This window comes from Mytilus californianus, unplaced genomic scaffold, assembly GCF_021869535.1.
Source record: "Mytilus californianus isolate M0D057914Y unplaced genomic scaffold, xbMytCali1.0.p SCAF_9, whole genome shotgun sequence".
Taxonomy (NCBI): Eukaryota; Metazoa; Mollusca; class Bivalvia; order Mytilida; family Mytilidae; genus Mytilus; species Mytilus californianus.
The window spans coordinates 82,215,871-82,241,363 of NW_026262745.1; the positions used below are offsets into that span (position 1 = coordinate 82,215,871).

Sequence of the window (25,493 nt, forward strand, 5' to 3'; positions counted from 1 at the left end):
ACATCTTGCAAATCTAATCAAACACCCCTAGTGAGGGAGTAGCAGCACTCAAGAGAAAACAAGACAAATTTCTATACCCAGAGGTATCATTGGAATTTTGTGTTAATTCACTATTTTTGTAATCTGTTTAATTCTTTTAATGATTTTGACTCTGGGCAATTCAGAAATTAACAAATGGTGTATCCAGGGTCTATCATCGTTCATTGAAGATATCTGTTTGGTGTGTTTAAAACTGTATGACTGCAATAAACAATCTTTCTACCTTAATAATCATTTTGATGAAAATGTCCATCTTGAAAGCCAAATAAAATGACAATCAAAACTGGAGAAAATTGTTTTAATATGTATCAAAAACACTTATCACAAAGTACATTTCAATGAAGATGACAATGATTTTATCTATCATACATAACAATTAACTCCTTACAATTTCCATTTTAAATGGTACATTTCCACCATTTTGAGAAATATTTTGGCATTATTTTTAAACTGCATGCAATCTGATAGTTTTACAATATCTCCTTACAGTATAAGTTGCCATAAAAAATAAATAAATGTCAATATGTACAGAATGAATTTTGATGAGTCCCCAAAGAGTTCATGAATTACATTCAGCATTGAATAGGAACACTGTTGGAGATCTGTTGATCTTCACACTGCATCAACATTTTACGACAACTTTGTACTGATTTTTTGTCACCCATGGCCTCATATATCTTGCTAGCTTCACTAATAAGTGTCACCCTATCTCCTGTATCTGGCAGATGACAACCAGCCATCATTAAAGCTTTAGCTTGTTCTCTGTCAGGAAGATCACTATCTGTATCACTGGATTCTGTACAGAAGATAAAACAAAATTCAATTACTTTTATTCTCAATATAAATCAAAGAGCTCATAGCTCTGAGGTGGAAAAATACATGAAAGGATAACTTGAATTACAATGAAAACAGACCACACCAACCCTGCTTGTTATGTATCATTGTTGCTTTCGGCATATTTTTTCTTAAAAAAATAATATACTTTACTAATGTCTACACCAAAACAGATTAAACTAAACATAAAAATCTCCTAATATTGTTGATTCAAATTAAATTTTTAAATTCCATACATTGCATCCCAGCATGTTCAACTTGAGGGAAGCAAATATACCAGGAATTGATTAGGATTCAGTTGAAATTTTTTCTGTCGAAAGTGGTTATTCACTTTAGGTATTCCGGCTTCCTTTGTTAATAAAAACTGGCCACCATGATTTAGTAAAGTGTACTGAAATTGGAGTTCAACACCAACATCTTTCAATCAATCATGAATTGGTATAGTTGTTCACAGAACTTTACATTTGTACTTGGTTTTTGTTTCATTACAAAAATATTTTGAAAAGTGCTCAAGATATCCAATGTATAGTCTGAAAGTTGGCAGGCATGGCAGCTATAAACACTTGTCTCTTTGGAAACTTAAATTGAGCAACACTAACCCAACAATCAATCATGAACTGTTATAGTTGTTATCATATTTGAAAGCAGTTCAAAATCCTTCATTAACTGATTTTTTATGTTTGTACTTATGTTATGCTGTTAAATAATTGTCCATGGTCAGGGGTTGGGTTTTGAGCACTTAACATTTTAAACCCAGTCATTTTCTGTATTTGGTTGTCCCATGTCAGGAACCTGTAATAATTTTATTAAATAAATGTGGATAATGTCCACATGTGGACACAGATGATGCCCCCGCTTGCATATCATATAGTTATAAAGGGACATAACTGAAGAACGGTAAAAGTGACGCTACCCAAATTTGAACTTGATCTGAGTTTTGTGGTAATAAGCATTGTGTGCAAGTCTCATGACATTTGGTTGAGGCTTACTTAAGTAGCAATTTTTCTATTTGTAAACACGCATAACTCTAGAACAGTTGTGTATAAGTTTTACAACATTTGGTTGAGACAAACTAAAGTTAGAGAACGGAAATGAAAAATTCAGCAATTTTTATGTTTATAAAGGGATATAACTCAAGAATGGTAAAAGTGTTGCCACCAAATTTCGTACATAATCTGTATTATGTAGTAATAAGCATTGTGTATAAGTTTCATAACATTTGGTTGAGGCAAACTAAAGTTAGAAAACGGAAACAAAAAAATTGTACTTGATCTTAGTTTTGTGGTAATGAATATTGTGTATAGGTTTCATAATGTTTGGTTGGGGTAAACTTAAGTTAAATATTGGAAAATAAAAATTTTGCAATCTTTCAATTTATAAAGGGGCACAACTCAATAATGATTAAAGTGAAAATACCCAAATTCAACTTGATCTGTGTTTTATCAAAGGAAGTCAAAATTAAACATTGCATTGTATAAAGCATTGATTGTAGTTGATTCAACTATAATCATGGACAAAGGAAGATGACTCCAATTTAAAAATAACTTGATATTTATTAGAAAATAAAAGTTTTGCAATTTTTCCATTTCTAAAGGGGCATAACTCTAGAATGGTTAAAGTGACGCCACCAAAATTCGAACTTTATCTGTGTTTTGTGGTAATAAGCATTGTGTATAAGTTTCATAACATTTGGTCAAACTAAAGTTAGAGAACGGAAACGAAAAAATTCAGCAATTTTTCCATTTGTAAAGGGGCATAACTCTAGAACGGTAAAAGTGACGCCACCAAAATTTAAACTTCATCTGTGTTTTGTGGTAATAAGCATTGTGTATAAGTTTCATAGCATTTGGTTGAGGCAAACCAAACTAAGAGAACAGAAACGATAAATTCAGCAATTTTCCATTTGTAAAGGGGCATAACTCTAGAACAGTAATAGTGACGCCACCAAAATTCTAACTTGATCCGTGTTTTGTGGTAATTAGCATTGTGTATTAGTTTCATAACATTTGGTTGAGGCAAACTAAAGTTAGAGAACGGAAACGATAAATTCAGCAATTTTCCATTTGTAAAGGGGCATAACTCTAGAACGGTAAAAGTGACGCCACCAAAATTCTACCTTGATCCGTGTTTTGTGGTAATAAGCATTGTGTATAAGTTTCATAACATTTGGTTGAGGCAAACTAAAGTTAGAGAACGGAAACGATAAATTCAGCAATTTTCCATTTGTAAAGGGGCATAACTCTAGAACGGTAAAAGTGACGCCACCAAAATTTAAACTTGATCTGTGTTTTGTGGTAATAAGCATTGTGTATAAGTTTCATAACATTTGGTTGAGGCAAACTTTAGTTAGAGAACGGAAACCAATTTTGGGACGTACGTACGTACAGACGGACAAGGGTTAAACTTAATGCCCCCTGCGCTACGGCGGGGGCATAATAAAAAAAATCCTTTCCTGTGTCAGACAATTGGACTGACATTGTAACAACCTATGTCAGTAATTTCCATTTGCATGTCTAAGGATCTGGACTGAGTATGTCCCAGGTCATACTGTATTGAGACACATAAAGACAGACACTGAAACTGATTATCTTAAGAGGGGATTTATTTCAGGGACTTAGCCTAGACTCTTAATTCTTAAAGGGAATTACTGCTTCCCTAGGACTGATGAATAGGTATAAAACCACTAATTCATAGCCCATTGCTTTCTATGTTAAATTCTGCAATTTCAAGCATTAATGGCTACTTTGTCTTAAGTTCAAATAAAGTAGCAGTTATTTCATGTCAAAACAATGAAAAATTCAACATACCTTTAATTGCATAATAGAGCATACTGGTTCCCGGAAGTTTGATAGTACAAAAACAGGTACTTCTGATCTGAACAACAGGGCAAATGTGCCCTCCTATTAAAATTGTATATACTTCTTTATCATTCAAAAGAAACTTTCAACAAGGGTTCTACAGTGATCCCAAGTCCCCAAGCTTTCATTTGAAACCAAAACTACCCAAATATTCCACCTATTGACAAAGATACAGCTATGCGTAGGAACTATTTTGTTTAAAATATGTACTACTTTCTTGTATGTTCTTTCCGACCAGGCCTGAATTAGTGGTTCTATACCTGAAATCTGCTTCTATATATAAAATGCATATGCTCTGTACTAGAAAGTGTAAAAGTAAAGTCCGCAACCCCCTTTTTCCCATGAGAATTCAGGAAAAAAACCTTTTGTAACTGGTTGAAATCGTCTTATGAAACCTGGTAGTTTCAAATCGTGTGTGATCGTTTTGCAATATTTTCATAGAACATTCCGTTTTCCATTACCAAGAAGAAGTTGAAAATGCTTGTTAATGATTCTAGAACACATAAGAAGTGTTAAAATAAGTCAGAATCACAAAAAACATCCTGGAAATGTTCTATGTTTAGACTTGACCATAGAGAAGACTTGAAAGTCTTCTTCCACCAAAAATTCAAAGCTTCAAATTCATTTCAATGGTCAAAATCAAAAATGTCTGCTTCGTCTGAAAACATTCCTTTCACCAGATCTTAACCCCTAGTCAGTAAAATGCTTAAAGTAGTGATGATTTCAAAAATACAAGCATCCTTCTACCCTGATCAACTTAATTTTAGAGAGATTTTTGAACAAACAAAGCTTTTTTCAAATAGGCAGTTAACCATAGATTTTCGCCTGCTAACCATAATGTGTATATTTTTCAACAAATTCTGTATAAAATATATACAATCTGTACAAGTATAAAACAGCTCTGAATTTTTTAGATACCCTGTTATCTTTATAGGCCTTCCAACTTTAGGATTTCTTTTAGTTTTGCACCAGGATATTGTCAGCTTTAAGTCTTTTTCTCCAGGATTAGCCCCCCTCGTAAAAACAGGGAAATTATTTTGTTTACATGTGGTGATTACATTTTAATTGAGCATATGCAATAGTGGTTTGAACCAGGAAATAAGGAAACACTTGGAAGTGACCTGACAATTCTAATCAGAAGAGATCAGCGTTAGTAAAATCGTGTAACGAAGAGGAAATCCTCAGTACCTTCATTTCTTATACAGGACATGACTTACTATCAGATGATGTTTCACTGGGACTGCAATGAGGAACTCCTATAAAGACTATCCATATGTGTTTTATAAGTTTGGTACAAATTTGCTTTGTGGTTTCAAAGAACATGTTGAAAACAACACAAGCAAAATGAAAATAGTAGTCAACATAAAATTTGACCTACCTCCCGTTTTATGTCGTCTTCTAAGACTTCTGTCCAACAGCTGTTGTGTTCTACCTGGACTGGCACCTGCCATCATTCTTCCTGTGGCTTCATGTAAAAATATCTGAAAAAAATGGCATAACTCTAGAACGCCATCAAAATTCAAACTTGATCTGTGTTTTGTGGTAATTAGCATTGTGTATAAGTTTCATAACATTTGGTTGAGGCAAACTTAAGTTACAGAACGGAAACTAAAAATTTTGCAATTTTTCCATTTATAAAGGGGCATAACTCTAGAACGGTTAAAGTGACGCCACCAAAATTCTAACTTGATCTGTGTTTTGTGGTAATAAGCATTGTGTATAAGTCTCATAACATTTGGTTGAGGCAAACTCAAGTTAGAGAACGGAAACCAATTTTGGGACGTACGGACGGACGTACATACATACAGACGGACAAGGGTAAAACTTAATGCCCCCACCACTATGGCGGGGGCATAAAAAGGGTAATCAATGCAACTTACATGCTGGTATCAAGAAAATATGTCGAAACTGCTTTGGGCTATTATTTCAAATAGTGCTCATTTTGTACAGACACTTGATTACAGTTAATAAACGTGTATTAACCTCATGAGGTATTTTTTGTGACGTCTGATTGCTGTTTCAATAATGTATACCCCAGGCTTCCTCTATTTCATGCCTTTTTGCCATTATACAAGATGCATCATTTCAATTTGTCTGAACAATTGTATGACAGTCTTTAGATCAATAAATAGTCTGTTTTGCCGATCTTAACCATCGACTTATAGCCTGAAAATAACAGCAATATGTATGAATCTTACCTTTGATAAAATTGGTCTATTATCTTGGGCTACTCTCCTTAAGCTGGCTAGATCTTGCTGGAACGCTATCAGTTCTGTTTGAGAACAAGTGTATGTTTCATCAGATGATTTATTTTTCTCCCATATGTCTGTTCTTGAGGTCAATAACCAATCACATATCAATAACTGAATTAACTGGAAAAAAATGCAAAACATTTGATTATTTCAGTTAAATTTAAGTTCACTTCATGATCAATTTCATTAAGGGTATACAAGATTTCAGTGGGTAAAATGTCATGATCTTTCTCTTAACAATTAAACTTTACATATAGCAGGGTCCTTTTTAAACTAAAGGCTCACCTGGTCAGTTTGACAAATTTTCTGGCCAGGCTAAACCTAGGACTTGCACCAGATGATGAAGCCAAGCCCCTTAATTCTTAATCATTAAACGAAAATTATGAGACCAGATATAAAATTTCACCAATCTTATGCAATGCAATTATATGTTTTGACCTACTGTAATAAGACTCTAAAATCTTTTAAAAACTGATTTTTACAGAGAAAGTCATTCTTTTATTTTTTTTTTGTTTTGTTAATTTTTTCCTAATCACCAAAACTTTACGTTAACCAATAAACAATGAAAATAGGGTAAAAGTTAGATGTTGCAATCAATCTATAAACTGTAACATTTTTATATGTTAGGTCAAGCGTGTTATCTGATTGTATCAGGTTTACATACATCTGTATTTTCACACATAGCCATTTAATACAGTTAGAGATCATCAGAGATTATATTAATTAGGAGTTATATTTAGATTTCTTTGTTTGACTAGTGAGCCCTAATGATTTGCATATGGTGCCCTAGTAAATTTATGCAAGGAGCACGGAACACTAGGAGCCAGGATAACCGGAGCACCCGGATTACCGGAGCACGGAATACACGGAGCCCGGTTGCCCTAGTAGTCTATATTTGTATCCGGGCTTGTAGGAGAGATATAAAAGAGAGAAAGAGCGTGAGAGAAAGGAGGAGAGAGAATTTATAGTGAGGAGAGGACAGTTGCGTTTATTTAGTAGAGAGGAGAGCCGTATTGTTGAGCCTGAAGTTAGATGTACATTTTGTTATACTTGTATAATGTGATTTTGATAATACAGTATTGAACTTTTATTCGACTTTGTGTTTATGTTCACTTACAAGACTTCGTTCAGACTGCACCAGGATCCATTTATTTATTTATGTGACCAGGATTCCCTTAATCACGCTACCAGTAGATTTCAAGGGTAACCCTGTTAAAGAGTATACTTGGCATTTGTCATCTGTGTACGAGTGAAAGGCACGACCTGAAACTTATACACCCAACAACACAGCACAAACACACGGATACACACTTTGGTTCAAGTACCATACTAAACTTTTTCGTCACAAAACCTAATATAGTTTACCTAAGGCTTATATGGTGTGCTTAAAAGGTCTTATCATGGTAAATCAGAATTTATATGGATTAGGGGGAGGATATTTCACCAAAAAAGAATTAACAATAAAAGAATGTGTACGTGGGACACAGATGCCCCCGTTTGTAAATATACTGTAGAAACTCGCCTTATAGTCGATCCTACTATAAGTCGGGTGCCCTTTTCAGCTCCAAATTCTAAGGATTTAATCTTGACCCTCGTATAAGTCAGACAAAATTTGGGCTTTTTTTTTTTCAGCTGACAGTAACTGAACGCTGGTAAAACCAATGCAAATCCAGGAATAATATTCATTTCTGCATTAATGTTTGTTTGGTTTGAATTTAGTTGATGCTCATCATGATAATTTATATTGCTGTTAATAATAAAGATGTATTCATTTCTCTTGTTTTGTTCACTGTTCAAATGTTTGATTAGCCATGTGTTGTTTACGTAATGCATCAATGATTTTGTAGGGTATGACTAACAACCTATTGTTTGAGAAAAGCGAATATAAACCAATATGAACCTGAAAAATTTAAAGTCAATCAACACTTGATGAAAATATTTTTCACAGCATACATAACTCGGTGTTAAATGAGCATGTACACTTCATAATTCTTATTATATTGTGATGATTAAAGGATTAAAAAAATTAAGTGAAGCTAATCAATATATTAAAATAACTAACTCCAACTCATTAGTGTCATCTGTTTACCTATCACTGATAAGTTTTCACACCTTTAGTAAATACAACTCTTTGTCTCTTTATTGGGGTTATCAATGGATTATATTGGCTTGTCAATCAATTTTGTAATTTTTGTTTACCTGAGACACTTTAATGAATAATATTTTGATTTTGGGAATGAATCTTAAAATTATTTTTTGATTATTATATGATTTATAAGCATTGAATTGATATCATGATATCATGATATCACAATAATGACACAATAACTCCGCTGAAAACATCCTTTCACATATTTGGTACATTGTTATCTCCTTTTCATTTTAGGTTCTTGGCTCTTCTTTTGGGTTTATAGGAAAACCATGTGACCATGAAAATCAATACACAAACCGGAAACAGTAGAATTTCAACACGAATTTGCAGAAAATGTTTACCAAAGAACAAATAAAACACAAAGACAGTATTGTAGTCATTTATTTTCAACAAAAACTTTTTATTTATTGATTTTTGTCAGTTTGGCAATCAAAAACGTAGTTTTGACTATGAAATTCACTACTGACCCGGTCTCTAAAAACACCGCAAAGGACCTCCTTTGTGCACAAAGGAGCACAAAGGACCACAAAGGAGTATGATAAGTGCACAAAGGACCTGAAATTGTTTATTAAATGGGGGAAAGGCATTTCTCACGAAAAAAAATATTGTTTTTTATTAAAATACGTGAGTTAAATCGGTATAAAGTTGAAGATTTACGAAACCGTGTTCCGTAACCGGTACGGATATGTATAAGAGTACGGCCATTTTCGATAAGATGTTAGTACACCTATAATTATATATTGAAAAGTATTGAGAAAACATGGACATATAAAAAAGACTGGACATTAAACCGGAGAGAAAAAATTAAGCTAACACTGTTTGTAAAGATTTCAATTTCACACAATTAATAAGTTATGTATAACGAGTACTTGATTGCGCTTGGGATGAACAAAGCGTTATATATTCTTACAGTTAATTATCAGTGTTCAAAGACCGTCTTTAAAAACAATAACATTGTTGAAAAAACAATTATATGTATTAATTTATTAAAAAAAAACACACAAAAAAGACTTCAGACATATGCAAAATATACAAGTTTTCTAAATATAGATCTTACAAGCGGCGATCAAAGACGTCGTCTATTGAAGTTAAAAAAAATGAGAAATATAAACCATTTTACTCAAAATCTTATCAGAAATAAAATAATATAAATAAGAGAGTTCTTCACTGAAACATTCAAAGCTATACAAATTCAACATGAATCACTCTCAATACAACTACGTGTCAAGTCTATCTAGACTTCAACAGGTATACTTTTTTCAAGTTTGTTTAAAATTATGTTTAATATGAAAGCAATTTATAAATTTTAAATTAAATATTTTATTTTCATAAGCATTGCTTTAAGGAAACTGAACTCCTTCTTTTTTTTATCAATCATCTCAATATATGATGAATCTAATTAACAAGCTACTTAGCGTAGATGATTCTTTATACGGTATTTATTTCTTTTCGTATAATTATTTGAATAGTTAATATGCAAAATATCTACTTGCTATTGCAAGTGTTTCTTTTCAATTATTTGAAAAGTCTAAATTTTGATATTGCGAATGTTAAAATTTTCGAAATGATATATGATTTTGTCAATTATATATATTAACCATTTATGTGTGAATTTAGTTAACACATACATAGCAGAAAGTAAATTTCAGAAACTATTTGTTAAAATAATTAATTTCATTTCAATATCCATTTTTTATTTCAAATTTTGATTATCCATTAATCAGGCTAATAAAATACAAATAAATAAATTGAGAAGATGTATTATATGTCAGTAACAAGCAACCTAACGACACAAATAACCAAATGACAGCTCTACAGACAATTTTTCACTGAGCTGAGTATACATTTTTGTTCTGATTAAGATTCGTCAAGTAAGAAAATTTCGGTAAATACTTTGTTTTTGTGCAGAATAAAATTTGATAAAACAAAGTATATATTGAAATTTCTGAAAAACAGATTGAAAAAATTCAACCCCATTTCCTATCTTTAGAATTACTGCTATACCGTTCCCTTTCGTCATAGCAATTTAAGATTCGTCAAGTAAGAAAATTTCGGTAAATACTTTGTTTTTGTGCAGAATAAAATTTGATAAAACAAAGTGTATATTGAAATTTCTGAAAAACGAATTGAAAAAATTCAACCCCATCCTATCTTTAGAATTACTGCCATAACGTTCCCTTTCGTCAGTTTTTGTGACAAACTTTGTTTATAATAACAAAAAGGTTATTTCGAAGTCAACCCGTGACCATCCAATATTCATTGGGCCAGTGTTTTTCCATTGGGACGGTTCCATGGAGACTTACCACACTTTCTTTTCACACTTCAAAGCTCGGATACTAACGGAGGTGCAATGTTTCGACGTCAAACTTGGTAGCAACGATATAGGTGGTTATACAGTTGCATTAGACAGCGTTTTTTCAAAGCCGGACAGATTACTCTGCACAAAGCACATAAAAGACAATGTGACAGATTACATAAAAAACAAGCTGCCTCTAACATCTAATCAAAGATCACAGATTATGTCCGACATTTTTAACGACAATGGCATAGCAACAGCTGATGACACCATAGATTTCGACACCAAGTCCAATGAACTTTGTAACAGCTTTCCGTGTTTTGCCAATTATTATGAGATAAGACTTAAAAACCGCTTGTTCAATTATTTTAATCAACCCTATCGCAAATATGACTCTAACGACTCTGGACAAACAATAACTGTGAGTCCATGAACCACCGGTTTAAGGTAGCACTGAACTGGAAACCACATCAATTACCAGAACTTTTAGACAAAATATACAATGTGATACAACTTCATCACACAGATGTAAGACGCAGTATAGTTGGAAACGGCAATTATTAACTTTTCGGAAATTTCAAAAAACACAGAATACAACATTCCAAATGGCACAGTCTTACCCAAATTGAAAAAGAAGTGCTTTACCGAAAGCTTGCCAGTGACAAAAAGTTTAGTGACAATATGTTAAGAGCAGCAAATGGTTTTGCAATACCAAAAGTTAAACGTCTCGCCAAGAAGCCTGGTCAACGTCACCGGCCAAGGACAGCTGCAGTGAGGACAAAACCGAAATTTTAAATGTTAGTGTTAAATCATATGTATTTATTTATCATGTTTATTTAATCTTATTAAATCATTATTGGAAATATAAAGTTTTGACTTTTTTGTTATAAAGCAAGTATTCTTACTTCACTTAAAAATATTATCATACGTATAAAGAAAACAAAGTGATGATATATGAGACAAAAAAAAAACAACAACACATTGCTATCCTATATAATTTTCGAAGTTTTGGTAATGCTTTACCCTTGAAAAATTACAACAATAAGATACCAAGAATAATAATTGACGTTTTTATCAGTAATGTTACATTTTAACTATTTAAAAATTCAAATACATGAACTATCACTGAACCCGGATATAAAGTCGGTTCAAAATTGATACCGGTGAAAACTACAAATCGTACATTATTAAAATCGCAATTTTTATTGAAATTGTTTGGTTTTTTTTACATTTTTCTTCATGAATTATAATATTTTTATGTTTTGAAATGAATTTCAGGTCCTTTGTGCTCTTATGAAACTCCTTTGTGGTCCTTTGTGCTCCTTTGTGCACAAAGGACGTCCTTTGCGGTGTTTTTAGAGACCCCTACTGACCACTTTTCTCAAGCTTGGATTTTTCCTCTGGTCGCTAGATCTCGTCTATTAGGCTGTCCCCCTCTCTGGATTATGAATTTTACTCCCAATTTTCCGACTAATAAGCGAGTAGGAACGGTACAGCAAATTCACAATTTTTCTACTTATAAAGGGACATCAACTCGAGAACAGTGGAAGTGAAGCCACCGAAATTTAAACTTGATCTGTGTTTGGTGGTAAAATAAGCATTGAGTATAAGTTTCATAACATTTATAAAGGGACATAACTTGAAATGGTGTAAGTGACCGTCACGCCACCCAAATTTCGATATTGTTCTGTGTATTGTGGTAATAAGCATTGTTTATAAGTTTCATAGGTAAAAGTTAATGCCCCCTCCACAGCGGCATTTCAGCATTTATAAAACTATACAACACAAGCACAAGAGAGCTTTTGACCAAATATAAAAACATATAGACAACATAAAAACAATAACAACAACATGAATTAAATACACAAAATTTGGCATTCAAATTGACTTACTTGTAGATCTTATTTGCTGCTTTGTATAGTTTCAAATTCATTTGTTTTTGACAAAAATGCAAAAAACAGATAACAAGGAATGAGCTGTCAAATTGACAGCAAACTGGTTTACTGTATTTTGAAAGGCGCTTCAGGCTTTTTTTGACCTGCCACATTCTATGTCTATTTAGGTATTGAAAGATCTTATCAAGGCTATTAAGCCTATATGGTTTAGAGGTGGATTTTTTTTTTTAATGGATAACAGACTTTCACAAAATAATATTTCTTTCCCTGGTGATCAGCAGTTGTCATTCCAGTTGACCATACCCTGAACAGTGTTGCTTGTAAATGTTTTTCTAACATTGTAAATAATTTTTTTTGCCCTTGCACATTCCCATTGTCTGCCACTTTTCAAAACTGATAAACAACATCTAGGCTCATTGTTGCCCTCTGCTCTCCAAAGCGATGAAAAAAAACAAATCACTATGGTTGCACTGCAGAAGCACTGCAAAATTATTAAACATGCAATGCAACTACAATGCACCACAGTAACATGTATTCAACCTGGTGTCCTAGTGTCCTGAGAAAAGTACATCTCTTAATGGTTGTTTACATCTGGTGGCTTTAATATTAAATTGGTCTGCTTACAGAACTGTGGTTTTAAAGTATTACCATTAATTTTCTTTTATGTCAACTTTGATGTGTAAAAAGGTATTATAACTTTTTAAAGTTGTATTCCCATAGGTTAAGATCAAATCTCTTTTTGCTTCCTCTAAAAAAACAAATGTTTTTAGCAACCAATTGAAACCCCAAAAAAACCCATCAACAACAGTAAAATAGTTGTATTACATGTAAACAACGTACCTTAACAATTTCTTTGTTTTCTTTAGTATATAACAATTTAAGACTTTCTCTGAGGAGACGACCAGCTCGGTCACACTGTCTGATGTAATGGGATGAGCTATGACTATCTCTCAAAACATTCCGCTTGGCTCTGAAAGCTACCAGCAAAGCCTTAGGAAGAGGATCGCTACAATAGAAATGCAAGTTGAAATATCTATGTGTTAAAAAATAAAGGTCTTGGACTGTGAGTATTTCAAATGTTCAATATTACCAGAATATGAACTAAAAAGCATCCTAAAGTCACTTATTTGTCAATAACAAGACTGGGTTCAAATATAATAAAATTCCAATTAGCCATTAAAAAGGTAACATTATGCTTGTTTATAAAGCTGGGAAATGTGGCTGTTATAAAGACCAAACTGATCTAGATTGATATTGCTTGAATTCGGGATTCCTGTTCAGTTTTGCAAAGTAATAATTTGTATTATATGGGACGGAAGAAAGGGTCCTGATTTTTTTTAGGACTAGAAAGCCTGAATCTTATTTCAAACTATCAAATTCATACCAGACACCACAACATATAACAAACCTCTATCAATGGTTATGCTGTATGAACTTGATAAAATTTGGTATCTGTGTCAGTAATAGCTTTTAAGATGCAACAGTTAAATACTTCAATGATTTTAAAGACTTAAAACTGCAAGTTCCTTCTTTTTTTTTTTTTTTTTGAGAAACCGAAAGTTTTCAAGCTGAATATAAATTTCAAATGAAATCAGATTTATGATATGGATTTTTCTTCCAGCTATCAAATGGCACTTTACCAATGTTTTTGTAAAAGTATTAAAATATTTAAAATAAACGATTTACTTGTGTATTCAGCAAAATATATTAAAGTGTGCATTTTAAGATAAAACATCTAATATGGTTAATAAGAGGGGGACACTTGCACACATGTGATATGAATATCTGTAAGTTCGACTGAACCTAAAGTTTTTTTTAGCAATATTGTGTACAAAGCTTTAATCTTAAAATCTTAACAAGCATTCTGAGAGTATTGCATGGCAACACATAGTCCCCTACCGGTTAAAAATTCATTGTACTGGAACAAAATGCTAACGGTCTATAACTTGTCATGGTGTAAACTATATGACAAATATTAAGTCAATATCTTCAAGCATGACGAAAAAAGTGTGGAAAACTAATTATTTGAGTGAATTTTCCAAGTCCAATGACCATAACTCTGCACAAAATCATCAAACCAGAACAAAATTTGAACTTTGTCATGATAAAACTATATTCCCAATACCAAATCAATATCTTCAAGCACGAAGAAAAAAAATGTGGAAAACTGATTTGCTGGACTGACGGATGAACAGACAGACAGAGTGCAAACCTATTTATAGCTTTGTTGAAAAGATACTTCATAATAAATTCCATTACATAAACATGGTCAGGATTTTCTGCTGTCAGGTTTCAACACAGGTAAACATGATTAGTGAGCATTTACCTGATATGCCTGAGTGCATTAACCAGTAACTTGTATGGCCCTGTGGATTATTATTAAGTTCCCTGTGGCACTTTTATTACAAGAAAAGAATTGCAATCAAGATTTTGTAACTTGTAACAATTAAATCTTACTCAGACTGCTGCAATTTTCTAGGGAAGGTATCACATTGGGAGTAGCTCCTTTCAGCATTGTCCTCATCCCCTGACAGCCAAAATATAGCAACTGTTATAATGGCCGACCACCACTTTGAAATATTGTCTGTTTCTGTACTAGAACAAGGCATAGTCAGCTGTGTTGATGATGGCCCAGCAGCTGCTTCTGTCAGTAACTGGGTATATAAAAGAACTTCTGACTCCTGTGTGATGCTGCCAGGCAGTCTTTTCTCTGGTATCAGTAAGCAGTATAGAGCCCTCTCTACCAAAAACTCTCTAAAAGCCTGGGTCACATGTTCTAATGGATTAGCTGAAAAAAGACAGTAGATGCATCCTCAGAACATATTGATAGGGGCCGTTCCAAAATTCATCACGGTTGGGGACCTCCCGGGAGGCACTCAAATTAATTTATTGCCAGTGTTGACTTTTCCTTAGAATTTTGCAAGAATGAACATTTCTGATTATAAATCTGAAATTCTAACTTCTAGACCTTCAGACCATTCAACTGATTTTAAAATATATCAAATGATCAAATTATTTTGAAAGATACAAATTTTCATGGTTTAATGTTCTGTCAAGGACCATTTATTTTAAAGCATATTTTATGCATCTTTTTTTTCAATTTTTAGCATGGAAATGCTCACATTTCACTTTCTTGACATTACCATAATGTTTCTAGCTCGGTTTGTAGTTCCAAGAGCAAAAGTCAATTACTGTATCGGGAGTTACTGAAAGTTAATGACTCAGGTTTTCTGGTCTCCTACTGTATGAAAACATAAAAGGATCATACTCACAGTGTGTTTCTAATGGCAGCGGCCAGGAAAAAAAGGGCCACAGATTTCTTCATGTTACTTAATGCTTTTTCAAGCCATTTTGTTGATGTTCAATTTTATAATCCAATTGTTTAAAGAGACTTTTCAACTTGTTGAACATGCTTTTTTAACAGATCTGTCTTAATATTCATGTTGAGAATGTGTTTTCCCAATTGCCACCTCATATTTTGCGGGAAATAACTTTTAACATTTGGAAAAATGTAACAATGTCTCAATCAAAATTCTAAATGCAATTAAAAATAGGCAACTTGTCTGACCAAAAATATACAAATATTCTTATTATGAAAATGACAAAACAATTCCTTTATAACTCATATAATTAGTAATTTTGAGCAATGCATTATTTTTTAGATCTTTATACCAATGGTTATTACAAAATCATCAATAACAAAACTAGTAAGAATGTGACATAAAACATTCAGTAAAGTGTTCACAGTTATCTTCCCTGAAACTGAATTGACTCCCCATAACAGTGATGTCACTAGGTTTTGAAGTAGCAGGCAACTATTGCGGACTGTGTCCGCAAAGCCGTCTGGTGCGACGAGCTTGCTCATCGCCCTTCACGGCGAGGGGATTGGGGGCCGCTTAAGGCCCCCAGATTTTTTTTTTTAAATGGTGCAAAATCCTGCATTCAGGGGGGCTCCTGAACTCTAATTTAGTCCTATGCAAACACCATTTTTTTTAATGATGATAAGGTAAATGAGCAGCAAGATGGTCATATTTTCTATAAAGTTGATCACATAAATATTATTATCACTTATATCAAGACTTTCAGCTTACAAGTAATTGAAGTTGTTTGAGGAAAATGATGAAGGCATGACTCTTTAAGACATGGTGATCATTCAGGAAAAGATTCAAATTTGATCTTATTAGTTGAAAATATTTTTAATTTAACTGTAGACATGCAATTATTCAAATAATTCTAACCCATAGAAAACATTTTTTTTTATTTCTCAGTATTAATAATTTCACATACTTATAACAATAAATCAAATGATACATTGGACTGTTTCAGGCAAAAAGGTGAGTCTTTAAGGATGCACTTTGGTGAAATTAGAAAAATCTAGAACTTAAAATTGATACTATAAGTCAGAAGAGCATTACTTAAGAAGCAAACTAATGGAAAGAGAACAAATCTACAATCTGCTTAAATTTTGGTAAATGACCTTTTATGAGTTATTTATTGAAGTCTTGTATATACAAATGTATGAAAGGAAAAATGGGGGGCATGGGGTAAATATTTTACCCTGTATTGTAGGAAAAAACCAGAGTCCAAACATCTGACAGAAATTCCAAAACCTGACCTAAGTACATCCTTAAATGCATAATGCAGGGCTCACACTACTTCAGAATCATAGGGAGAAGTGCTCCTTCGCACACTGTGCTACAATGTTTGGTTTTTACTACCTATAGTACAAAGGGTCATATGTAAATAATGTTCTTTTTATATTGTTCAATTCATATCTGAGTATACAATTAAAGTAACAGTTCAAATTTAAAGTTGTTTAAGTTTAGGTTCTTGTGAGAAACTACCAACTAAATATCTAGCACTAAAAAGAAAAAAGACTTATTTTTTTTTATGACAAAAAGGTAAAGAAATTATATATTAATTACAATTCAATTAAAAACTATCTTGTTTATCATGTTTATGAAATTCAATGTTTCTCATCAAAAGATATACAAAGTTAAGCTGGGCCATAATATATTGATATTAGTATTATAGTCCCAGAGTTAATTAAGCAACTTTAATCAATGTTTTGAAACAATCCATATATATGGAATTATATAAATTAATCAAGTAAATCTAACAAAAAGTCTGTTAATGCGTGTGGAATGTGTAATTTTTCCATTTGGGACCAATTTCCTCCTATCAGCTGTTCCATTCATGCGTCCATAGTTATTATTGTAAAATACGGATTTCAGTCATAGCTGGTCCGTTTTCGATCAGTAGTTAGTAAGCAGTTAATGGCGGACGAAGAAAATTTACAAAAAACGATGTTTGACAAGCTATTTGGAAAGGAATATAACGTTTTTGATGCAATAAATGGATTAAACATTAACTGGAGGCAATTTTTATCACATTCAAATGAAGTAACAAACTTATTTTGCCGCTGAAAGTTAGATTGATGTACCCTCTCCTCGTGTGACAAGAACCGGAACTTGCGGAAGTGCATGTCTTTTTATTAAATAATCTGCTTCACACTGTAAAGTCATTTGAAAGTCAATGCTTAAATCTCTGTTCTTCAGAAAATGAATCGTTTATGTCTGAATTTCTTTATCTTTCATCGACTTCGTAAAATTTTTTGACAAGTAGCCGGCGCCAAAGCAGAAGTAGCCGGCGGAATTCGCCGGTTGCCGGCTTCTAATGACATCCCTGCATAATCTTCAGAAATCCACAAAAATTATCAACTTACAAATAACAATGAATCCACAGTATCAAAAAAACTTTCTTATAAATTTGCATAATAATTCCCTATTCAAGTATTAATTTGAACTGCATGTAAACAATTTTCAACATTCCAATCCCTTTACCTTGTTCACACAATGATGTAAAGAGACTGTCCTTCCCTCCAAGGTGCCATTTCTGATCAACAAAGAATCTGTGTCCTTCTGGATGGGAGAGCCATTGTAATGAAGCTGGTACATGATCTGGACTCAAAACACAGAACTTCCTAGCTCTGCCCAGAAAGTACCTCTGAAAAAAATTCAACAAATAAATAACACTTATCCTCAACTCTTCATTCTTCGCAACAAATATGAAAATCCTTTCCATTCACTGTGCTCAAGTTAGGACAAGAACAAACGCTACATTTTCTGTTAGGAAACTACATAAACATCTGTGATAAGTTTCACAAAAAATCTTACAACTAAAGTTGATCGTAAGTATACTGAATTGTACAATAGACTTGTGATCAAATTTGGTTGCAAGATTTTTTGTGAAACTGATGACAGCTCCAGAAGATCCTTCCACATACCACTACTGATAGAAGACATTGTATGTACATTTAAAATACATGTAATTGAATGCTCCAATAGGACAGATTTCATGAGATACAGTAAAAGCAAACAAGATATGGGACTAGTTTTTAATATTAAAGCCCCATAACTCTAGAAAAACAAGATTCAAATGCTGGAAAAGGATCCATTAAAACATACTAAAATTGGGAGTCAGTTTGAATGATTTAATTAAATAAAAGAAGAATGTGTAAGATGACACGAATGCCCCCACTCAAGCTTTGCAATTCTAAAAAGTTAAAAAGGGGCATAACTCTAGAACGGTAAGTGACTCACTGCCCAAATTCCAACTCTAGTCTGCTATTTTTGGTTCTTAGCATTGTGTATGAGTTTTATAAAATTTGGATGAGAAAAACTTAAGTTAGAGTGCGGAAATGAAAATGGGACAGACGGAAAGACAGTCAAGGGTAACACTTAATGCCCCCGTTGCCTATGGCGGGAGCATAAAAATCTATTTTCATTATTTGATAGAAGATGGATTGGTGTTTAATGTCCAGTGGTAAATAGTATATGCATATCATGACAAAAACATGTGATATGAATATGATCACTGCTTCGTATGAGACCAACACACTGACATGATAGTTCACAAGGTTACAGTCATATTTGTTATACTCTTACTATGAAGTAAGGAACAGGCAATATTTGCTATATTCTTACTATCAAGCCATGAACAGGCAATATTTGCTATACTCTTACTATCAAGCAAAGAACAGGCAATATTTGCTATACTCTTAATATCAAGTAAGGAACAGGAAATATTCGTTATACTCTTACTATCAAATCAGGAACAGGCAATATTTGTTATAACTTATACTCTTTCTATCGAGCCATGAACAGGCAATATTTGTTATACTCTTTCTATCAAGCCATGAACAGGCAATATTTGTTTTACTCTTTCTATCAAGCCATGAACAGGCAATATTTGTTATAACTTATACTCTTTCTATCAAGCCATGAACAGGCAATATTCGTTATACTCTTAATATCAAGTAAGGAACAGGCAATATTTGTTATACTCTTTCTATCAAGCCATGAACAGGCAATATTTGTTATACTCTTTCTATCGAGCCATGAACAGGCAATATTTGTTATACTCTTTCTATCAAGTAAGGAACAGGCAATATTTGTTATACTCTTTCTATCAAGCCATGAACAGGCAATATTTGTTATACTCTTTCTATCGAGCCATGAACAGGCAATATTTGTTATACTCTTACTATCAAGTAAGGAACAGGCAATATTTGCTATATTCTTACTATCAAGCCATGAACAGGCAATATTTGCTATACTCTTTCTATCAAGCCATGAACAGGCAATTTTTGTTATACTCTTTACTATCGAGGAACAGGCAATATTTGTATACTCTTACTATCAAATAAGGAACAGGCAATATTTGTTATACTATTTCTATCAAGCCATGAACAGGCAATATTTGCTATACTCTTCCTATCAAGCCATGAACAGGCAATTTTTGTTATACTCTTTACAAACGAGGAACAGGCAATATTTGTTAAACTCTTACTATCAAGTGAGGAACAGGCAATATTTGTTATACTCTTACTATCAAGGAACAGGCAATATTTGTTATACTCATACTATCAATCAAGGAACAGGCAATATTTGTTATACTCTTACAATCAAGCCAGGAACAGGCCAAATTTCATAAACTGGTACTATCAAACCAGAAAAACAGGCCACATTTCTTATACTTTTACTATCAATAATAATTACATTGAGTTGGGGTTAAAAAACAGTAATGCTTTCGTCAACCAAAAACATTGAAACCATTCTTTTGACCTAACAGGTAATTATTATTGAATGAAAGAAATTCAAAAGACTTCCTCATTTGATACCTACTGAAAACATGAATAATAATGTAAATATATAGATTATAGTATATATAGAGAAACATTCTTACAAAACATAGTTCTGCTGACTATGATGATCATGTTCACTCTCAATTTATGTGAACAGCATAAAGTGCATTAAATTTTAGTATTATTTGTACTGTTGCAGGGGTTAAAAAATCCACTAGCCCGACGCCCCGGACTAGACTCTTACACTTCGGGCAATTAAAACTTGTAACCGAATATGCCCGACGGACTAGTAACAAAAAATTCTTGGCATTTCCAAAATAGTAAGTGGAAAATCCCATCATCACTATTCTATCTTAGCCAATCAGATTCAATCCGGGATTCCAAGAATTTGAACCGATTTTGTACATGTTTTAAAAATAGAACAACTAACTCGGGGTGGACCGGTATCATGTATTGATCGCAATTCACGTACTTTTTTGGACGCATGAAATTATTAAACGTGTTGTTTTCAATTTTTCAATATCAATTTCTCAGTACAGGGGGTATTGTACATTGCTTATGCCGAGATTTTCAATTAATGGTACTTGGGTGTATGATGTTATGATCGATATTGACCTGTCTTGTCGGACAGCTCTTAATTTGAGCTTGAAACCATGCACAAATTATTTCTAAACATTTTAGTACGGCCACCACAGGAACTTTGTCAGTTTCAAAACGAAAAACGGTAGATGAAAGGGGTAATGAGGCTGAAAATTTATCCCAAAAAATGCCAAATACGACCAGGAAAAGCGGAAAAAAACATTTATAGTGTCATGGACAGAAAGATTCCCCATGGGCAAGGTCGACTGTTACTGATGATAAACAAGAGATAATGTTTTGTGAATATTGCCGTTATTTTCCTGATCATGCTTATAAAGTCTGCTTTGTATGTGGGAACAACAAATATACGAATTGAACCACTGGTTTCACATGACAAGACCAATGAACATGTTTTCTGTGCCCGAAAATATTTAACAACCCATAGTACAAGGGATATCCAAAAAGATGTCTAGAGATCCTTGTTATAATTAATAAAACAAAAATTTATTTGATTTATTTTATCAAATACCGTGTATATTGCCGCATTCAAAACAAGGGACACCCACTCTGAATTTGTAAGGTATACTCAGGCTAGCAGGTCAGTTTTGATGGGATAGCAGCTCTTTCAACAGGGCTAGTTAAATCCTGCTACCAATAAGTCCTGGGCTAGTGAGCTGTAACAAAATTTTTTAACCCCTGTGTTGTTTGATATGGTTGTGGTAGGGATTTTAGAGTTCTCAATATTCAAACCAAGTTAATACTGATTATATACTAACCGAGAGAAAAAGTGTTTTCCATATTGGATTAACTTGCAGTCTGAGAGCCGACGTGGCATATATTTCAGACAATTGTATCATGGACATGGAATCACCACTGGCTTCAGCCAAATTAACTGCACAAAGACCAATATGCAAACCTGTCCACTTCCCACCAGCAATATGACCTACAAAAAATATATGAAATTGCAAAAAATAGCACTTCTCAATACATGTACTAATATTTGTAATTTGACTTGTGAGAAAATTCCTTTGAGACAAATTTTTACTAAAAAACTCTGCTACAAAAAAATATTTTTCAACAGCATAACAAAATTACTGGTGAAACTTCATTCCATAGAATTAAAAGGCCAAGGGAACATACTGGGCCTTACCAATGTTGCAGAATGTGATTTTTTTATTTCATCTCGAGAAATTTCTGATGCTAACATTTTCCCATGTCAAAATTTTCATTCATGATTGTAAGGCAAGGGTTTTTAATTTGTTGGTTTACCGATTTTTCACTTAAAAAAGGTCCGGTCAGTTGGTTAGAAAAAAAATATATCTTACAAGACATAAATATTTAAAAATAAATATACATTTCAGCTTACTAACAATATTTTTGGTATGCTATTTTGTCATCATTTCTTAAATTTTAGTTCCAATTATTATTGCTCAGTTGTTTTAAACATACAAAGCATGCCATCGTCATACAATTTCAATATTAAAATAAAATTAGAATAAACTGCTTCGCGGAGCGCAGCTGAATAAGCCTGCAGAGGTCCAACCCTGAACAGTTGGGGCAAAAATGGACACAACATTCAAGCTTGATACAGGTCTGAATTTGGATTGTAATTAAATATTTGACATATTATAGGTTTCTGAATAAATGTAGTCAAAGAACTTGAAATTGGTTATATGAATTAAATTAATATTCAATTAAAGATTTTTTTGCTGTTGTGCAATACACTGTTCTGTTGCGCAATACTTAGTAAATCTGTTGTCAGACTATAAACAAATAAAGTTCAATTTCTTCTTAATGTCATATTTGAAATTTATGAAAATCAATAGGTAGATTACATCAATAGCTATAAATAATTCAACAAAGTTTCATGAGAACTGCTGAAAGCATTTTTGAGTTAATGTCCAAAAACTGGAAAATCCCCCCTTTTTTAATGAATAAAAGCCCATAACTCAGATATGTAAAATCTAAAATTTATAAAATTCTAAAGGAAGCTTACATCAACAGATATAAACAATTCACAAAAGTTTCATGAGAACTGCTGAAAGCATTGTTTAGTTATTGTCCGAAAACTGGAAAATCCCCCTTTTTTTTATGAATAAAACCCTGTAACTCGGAAACGTTAAATCTAAAATTTATAAAAATCCAAAAGGGCTCATGTCAATAGATATAAACAATTCACCAAAATTTCTTGCAAGTTTGTGAAAGCATTCTTGAGTTATTGTTGGAAAACTGGAATATCCCCCCTTTTTTAATGAATAACACCCCAAAACTCGGAAACGGTAAATTTGAAATTTATAAAAAACAAAAGGGAGTTCACGTCAATAGATATAAACAATTCAACAAAGTTTCATGCATATTGGTTAAAGCTTTTTTGAGTTAATGTCCGACATGTTGACGACGGACGGACTGACGGACGGACAGATGGTCCATGGTATACTATAATACGTCCCGTAAACGGGCGTATAAAAAGGGGGGTATGTCCATGGACAAACATGAAATTAAATAGTCATTTCACAAACAAGAAAAAACAGCTCCACGTTGCTTTTTATCAACTTTCTGGAAACAAGGTGAATAATGATTTTCAAGCACGAAAACTAATAAATAAAAATTGCAAACAAGTCCTACGAAAATGACTTTACCATCCGTGTCAAAAAAAAAGTAAACTCGTCCACTGGAAAGAGGAGGATACCAATTTCATCATTTGTCATGCATTCCCGTTTTTGATATCCAAATGGACAAACTTTTTTTTTCAATCTATGAAACAAGAAAATTCCAAATTGTTTGTGAATATCTCCGACTCTTAACTTGACATCTTTCACGTTTGGAAAGGTCCATTTCATCTCTTACAGAAATTATGACAAAAAAGGAAAACAAACTTATTGTAATAGATTTTTAACACAGGTTTTGTTCCGCAAAATTATTTGTGCAAACCACATTTCAAGGTCAGTTATGATTGTCTATTTTTAGGTACGTAAACCTACGGATTATTTTTAGATTTTTATTTTTTTACAACACAATGTGTAATCATTTCTGTTAATGTTTGAGGCATTTAATTTCATAAAAAAGAATATTTTTATTTACATTTCAGGGATAATGTACTTGTTAGGGTCGGCGGGAATAAAAAAGCATGAAATGTCAATTTTATCTTTATTCTGCAAATTGGAATAAACTGCTTCGCTGAGCGCAGCTAGATACGCCCGCAGAGGTCCAACCCTGAACAGTTTGGGCAAAAATGGACACAATATTCAAGCTTGATTCAGGTCTGAATTTGGATTGTAATTAAATATTTGACATATTATAGGTTTCTGAATAAATGTAGTCCAGGTGTTTTTCTGGGTATTTTGGGAAAAAGGACCCTGGCCAGTTTTGGGAATTTTTTCACGCGCTTTTCAATGAAATTGGGAAAACAGCAAATATACCAGATTTGAGTTTTAGTGTGTTTAGTTCATTAAAAGTTATCTTTTATTGTGAAAATAAAGTAAGAAACTTCCAGATTTTTACTGGCCCTTCAAAATTGAGAAGAAATTAAAGAACCTTAGTGAGCGCGCTCACATACCCCACGTCCCCACATTGTCACTGGAGAAATGAAATAACTGTAAGAAAAAAAAATTGTATAAGAAAAAAAAAATTGAATCATAATTTCCTGTCGATATGCACATCTACATAGTATGTCCTTATTATCTACAAAGTTTCATGAAATTCTGTTGTGTGGTTTCAGAGGAGTTGCGATGACAAACTGTTGCAGAGGTATATTGAAGCAAAAAAGTTCAAAGGGACGTAACTCCTAGAAAAAAAATTGAATCATAATTTCCTGTCGATATGCACATCTACCTAGTATGTCCTTATTATCTACAAAGTTTCATGAAATTCTGTTGTGTGGTTTCAGAGGAGTTGCAATGACACTGTTGCAGAGGTATATTGAAGCAAATAAGTTCAAAGGGGCGTAACTCCTAGAAAAAAAATTGAATCGTAATTTCCTGTCGATATGCACATCTACGTAGTATGTCCTTATTATCTGAAAAGGTTTCATGAAATTCTGTTGTGTGGTTTGAGAGGAGTTGCAATGACAAAAGGTTGCAGTAGTATATTGGGCAAATAAGTTCAAAGGGGCGTAACTCCTGGACAAAAAATTGAATCGTAATTTCCTGTCGATATGCACATCCAAGTAGTATGTCCTTATTATCTACAAAGTTTCATGAAATTTTGTTGTGTGGTTTCAGAGGAGTTGAGATGACAAACTGTTGCAGTAGTACATTAAAGTAAATAAGTTCAAAGGGGCGTAACTCCTAGAAAAAAAATTGAATCGTAATTTCCTGTCGATATGCACAACTACATAGTATGTCCTTATTATCTAAAAAGGTTTCGGGAAATTCTGTTGTGTGGTTTGAGAGGAGTTGCGATGACAAGAAACAGGACTGACGGACTGACGGACAGACGGGTCA

General features: G+C 33.0%; 1 protein-coding gene across 2 annotated transcripts in view; it reads right to left on the bottom strand.

Moving 5' to 3' along the window:
• Positions 1-322: 322 nt before the first annotated feature.
• The window catches only part of LOC127716469 (sterol regulatory element-binding protein 1-like), a 55,495-nt gene continuing 30,324 nt past the window's right edge, over positions 323-25,493 (bottom strand). Inside the window, exons 8-15 of one of the 2 annotated variants that reach the window (XM_052222690.1) lie at positions 21,828-21,994; positions 18,170-18,332; positions 14,784-15,114; positions 13,167-13,332; positions 5,930-6,103; positions 5,110-5,212; positions 3,681-3,773; positions 323-835 (exon numbers count right to left, since the gene is read on the bottom strand). In XM_052222690.1, coding sequence (XP_052078650.1) covers positions 612-835; positions 3,681-3,773; positions 5,110-5,212; positions 5,930-6,103; positions 13,167-13,332; positions 14,784-15,114; positions 18,170-18,332; positions 21,828-21,994 — 1,421 coding nt within the window. In that variant the 3' untranslated portion in view covers positions 323-611. The remainder of the gene's footprint in view (positions 836-3,680; positions 3,774-5,109; positions 5,213-5,929; positions 6,104-13,166; positions 13,333-14,783; positions 15,115-18,169; positions 18,333-21,827; positions 21,995-25,493) is intronic. The other variant, XM_052222691.1, reaches the window with a different exon arrangement.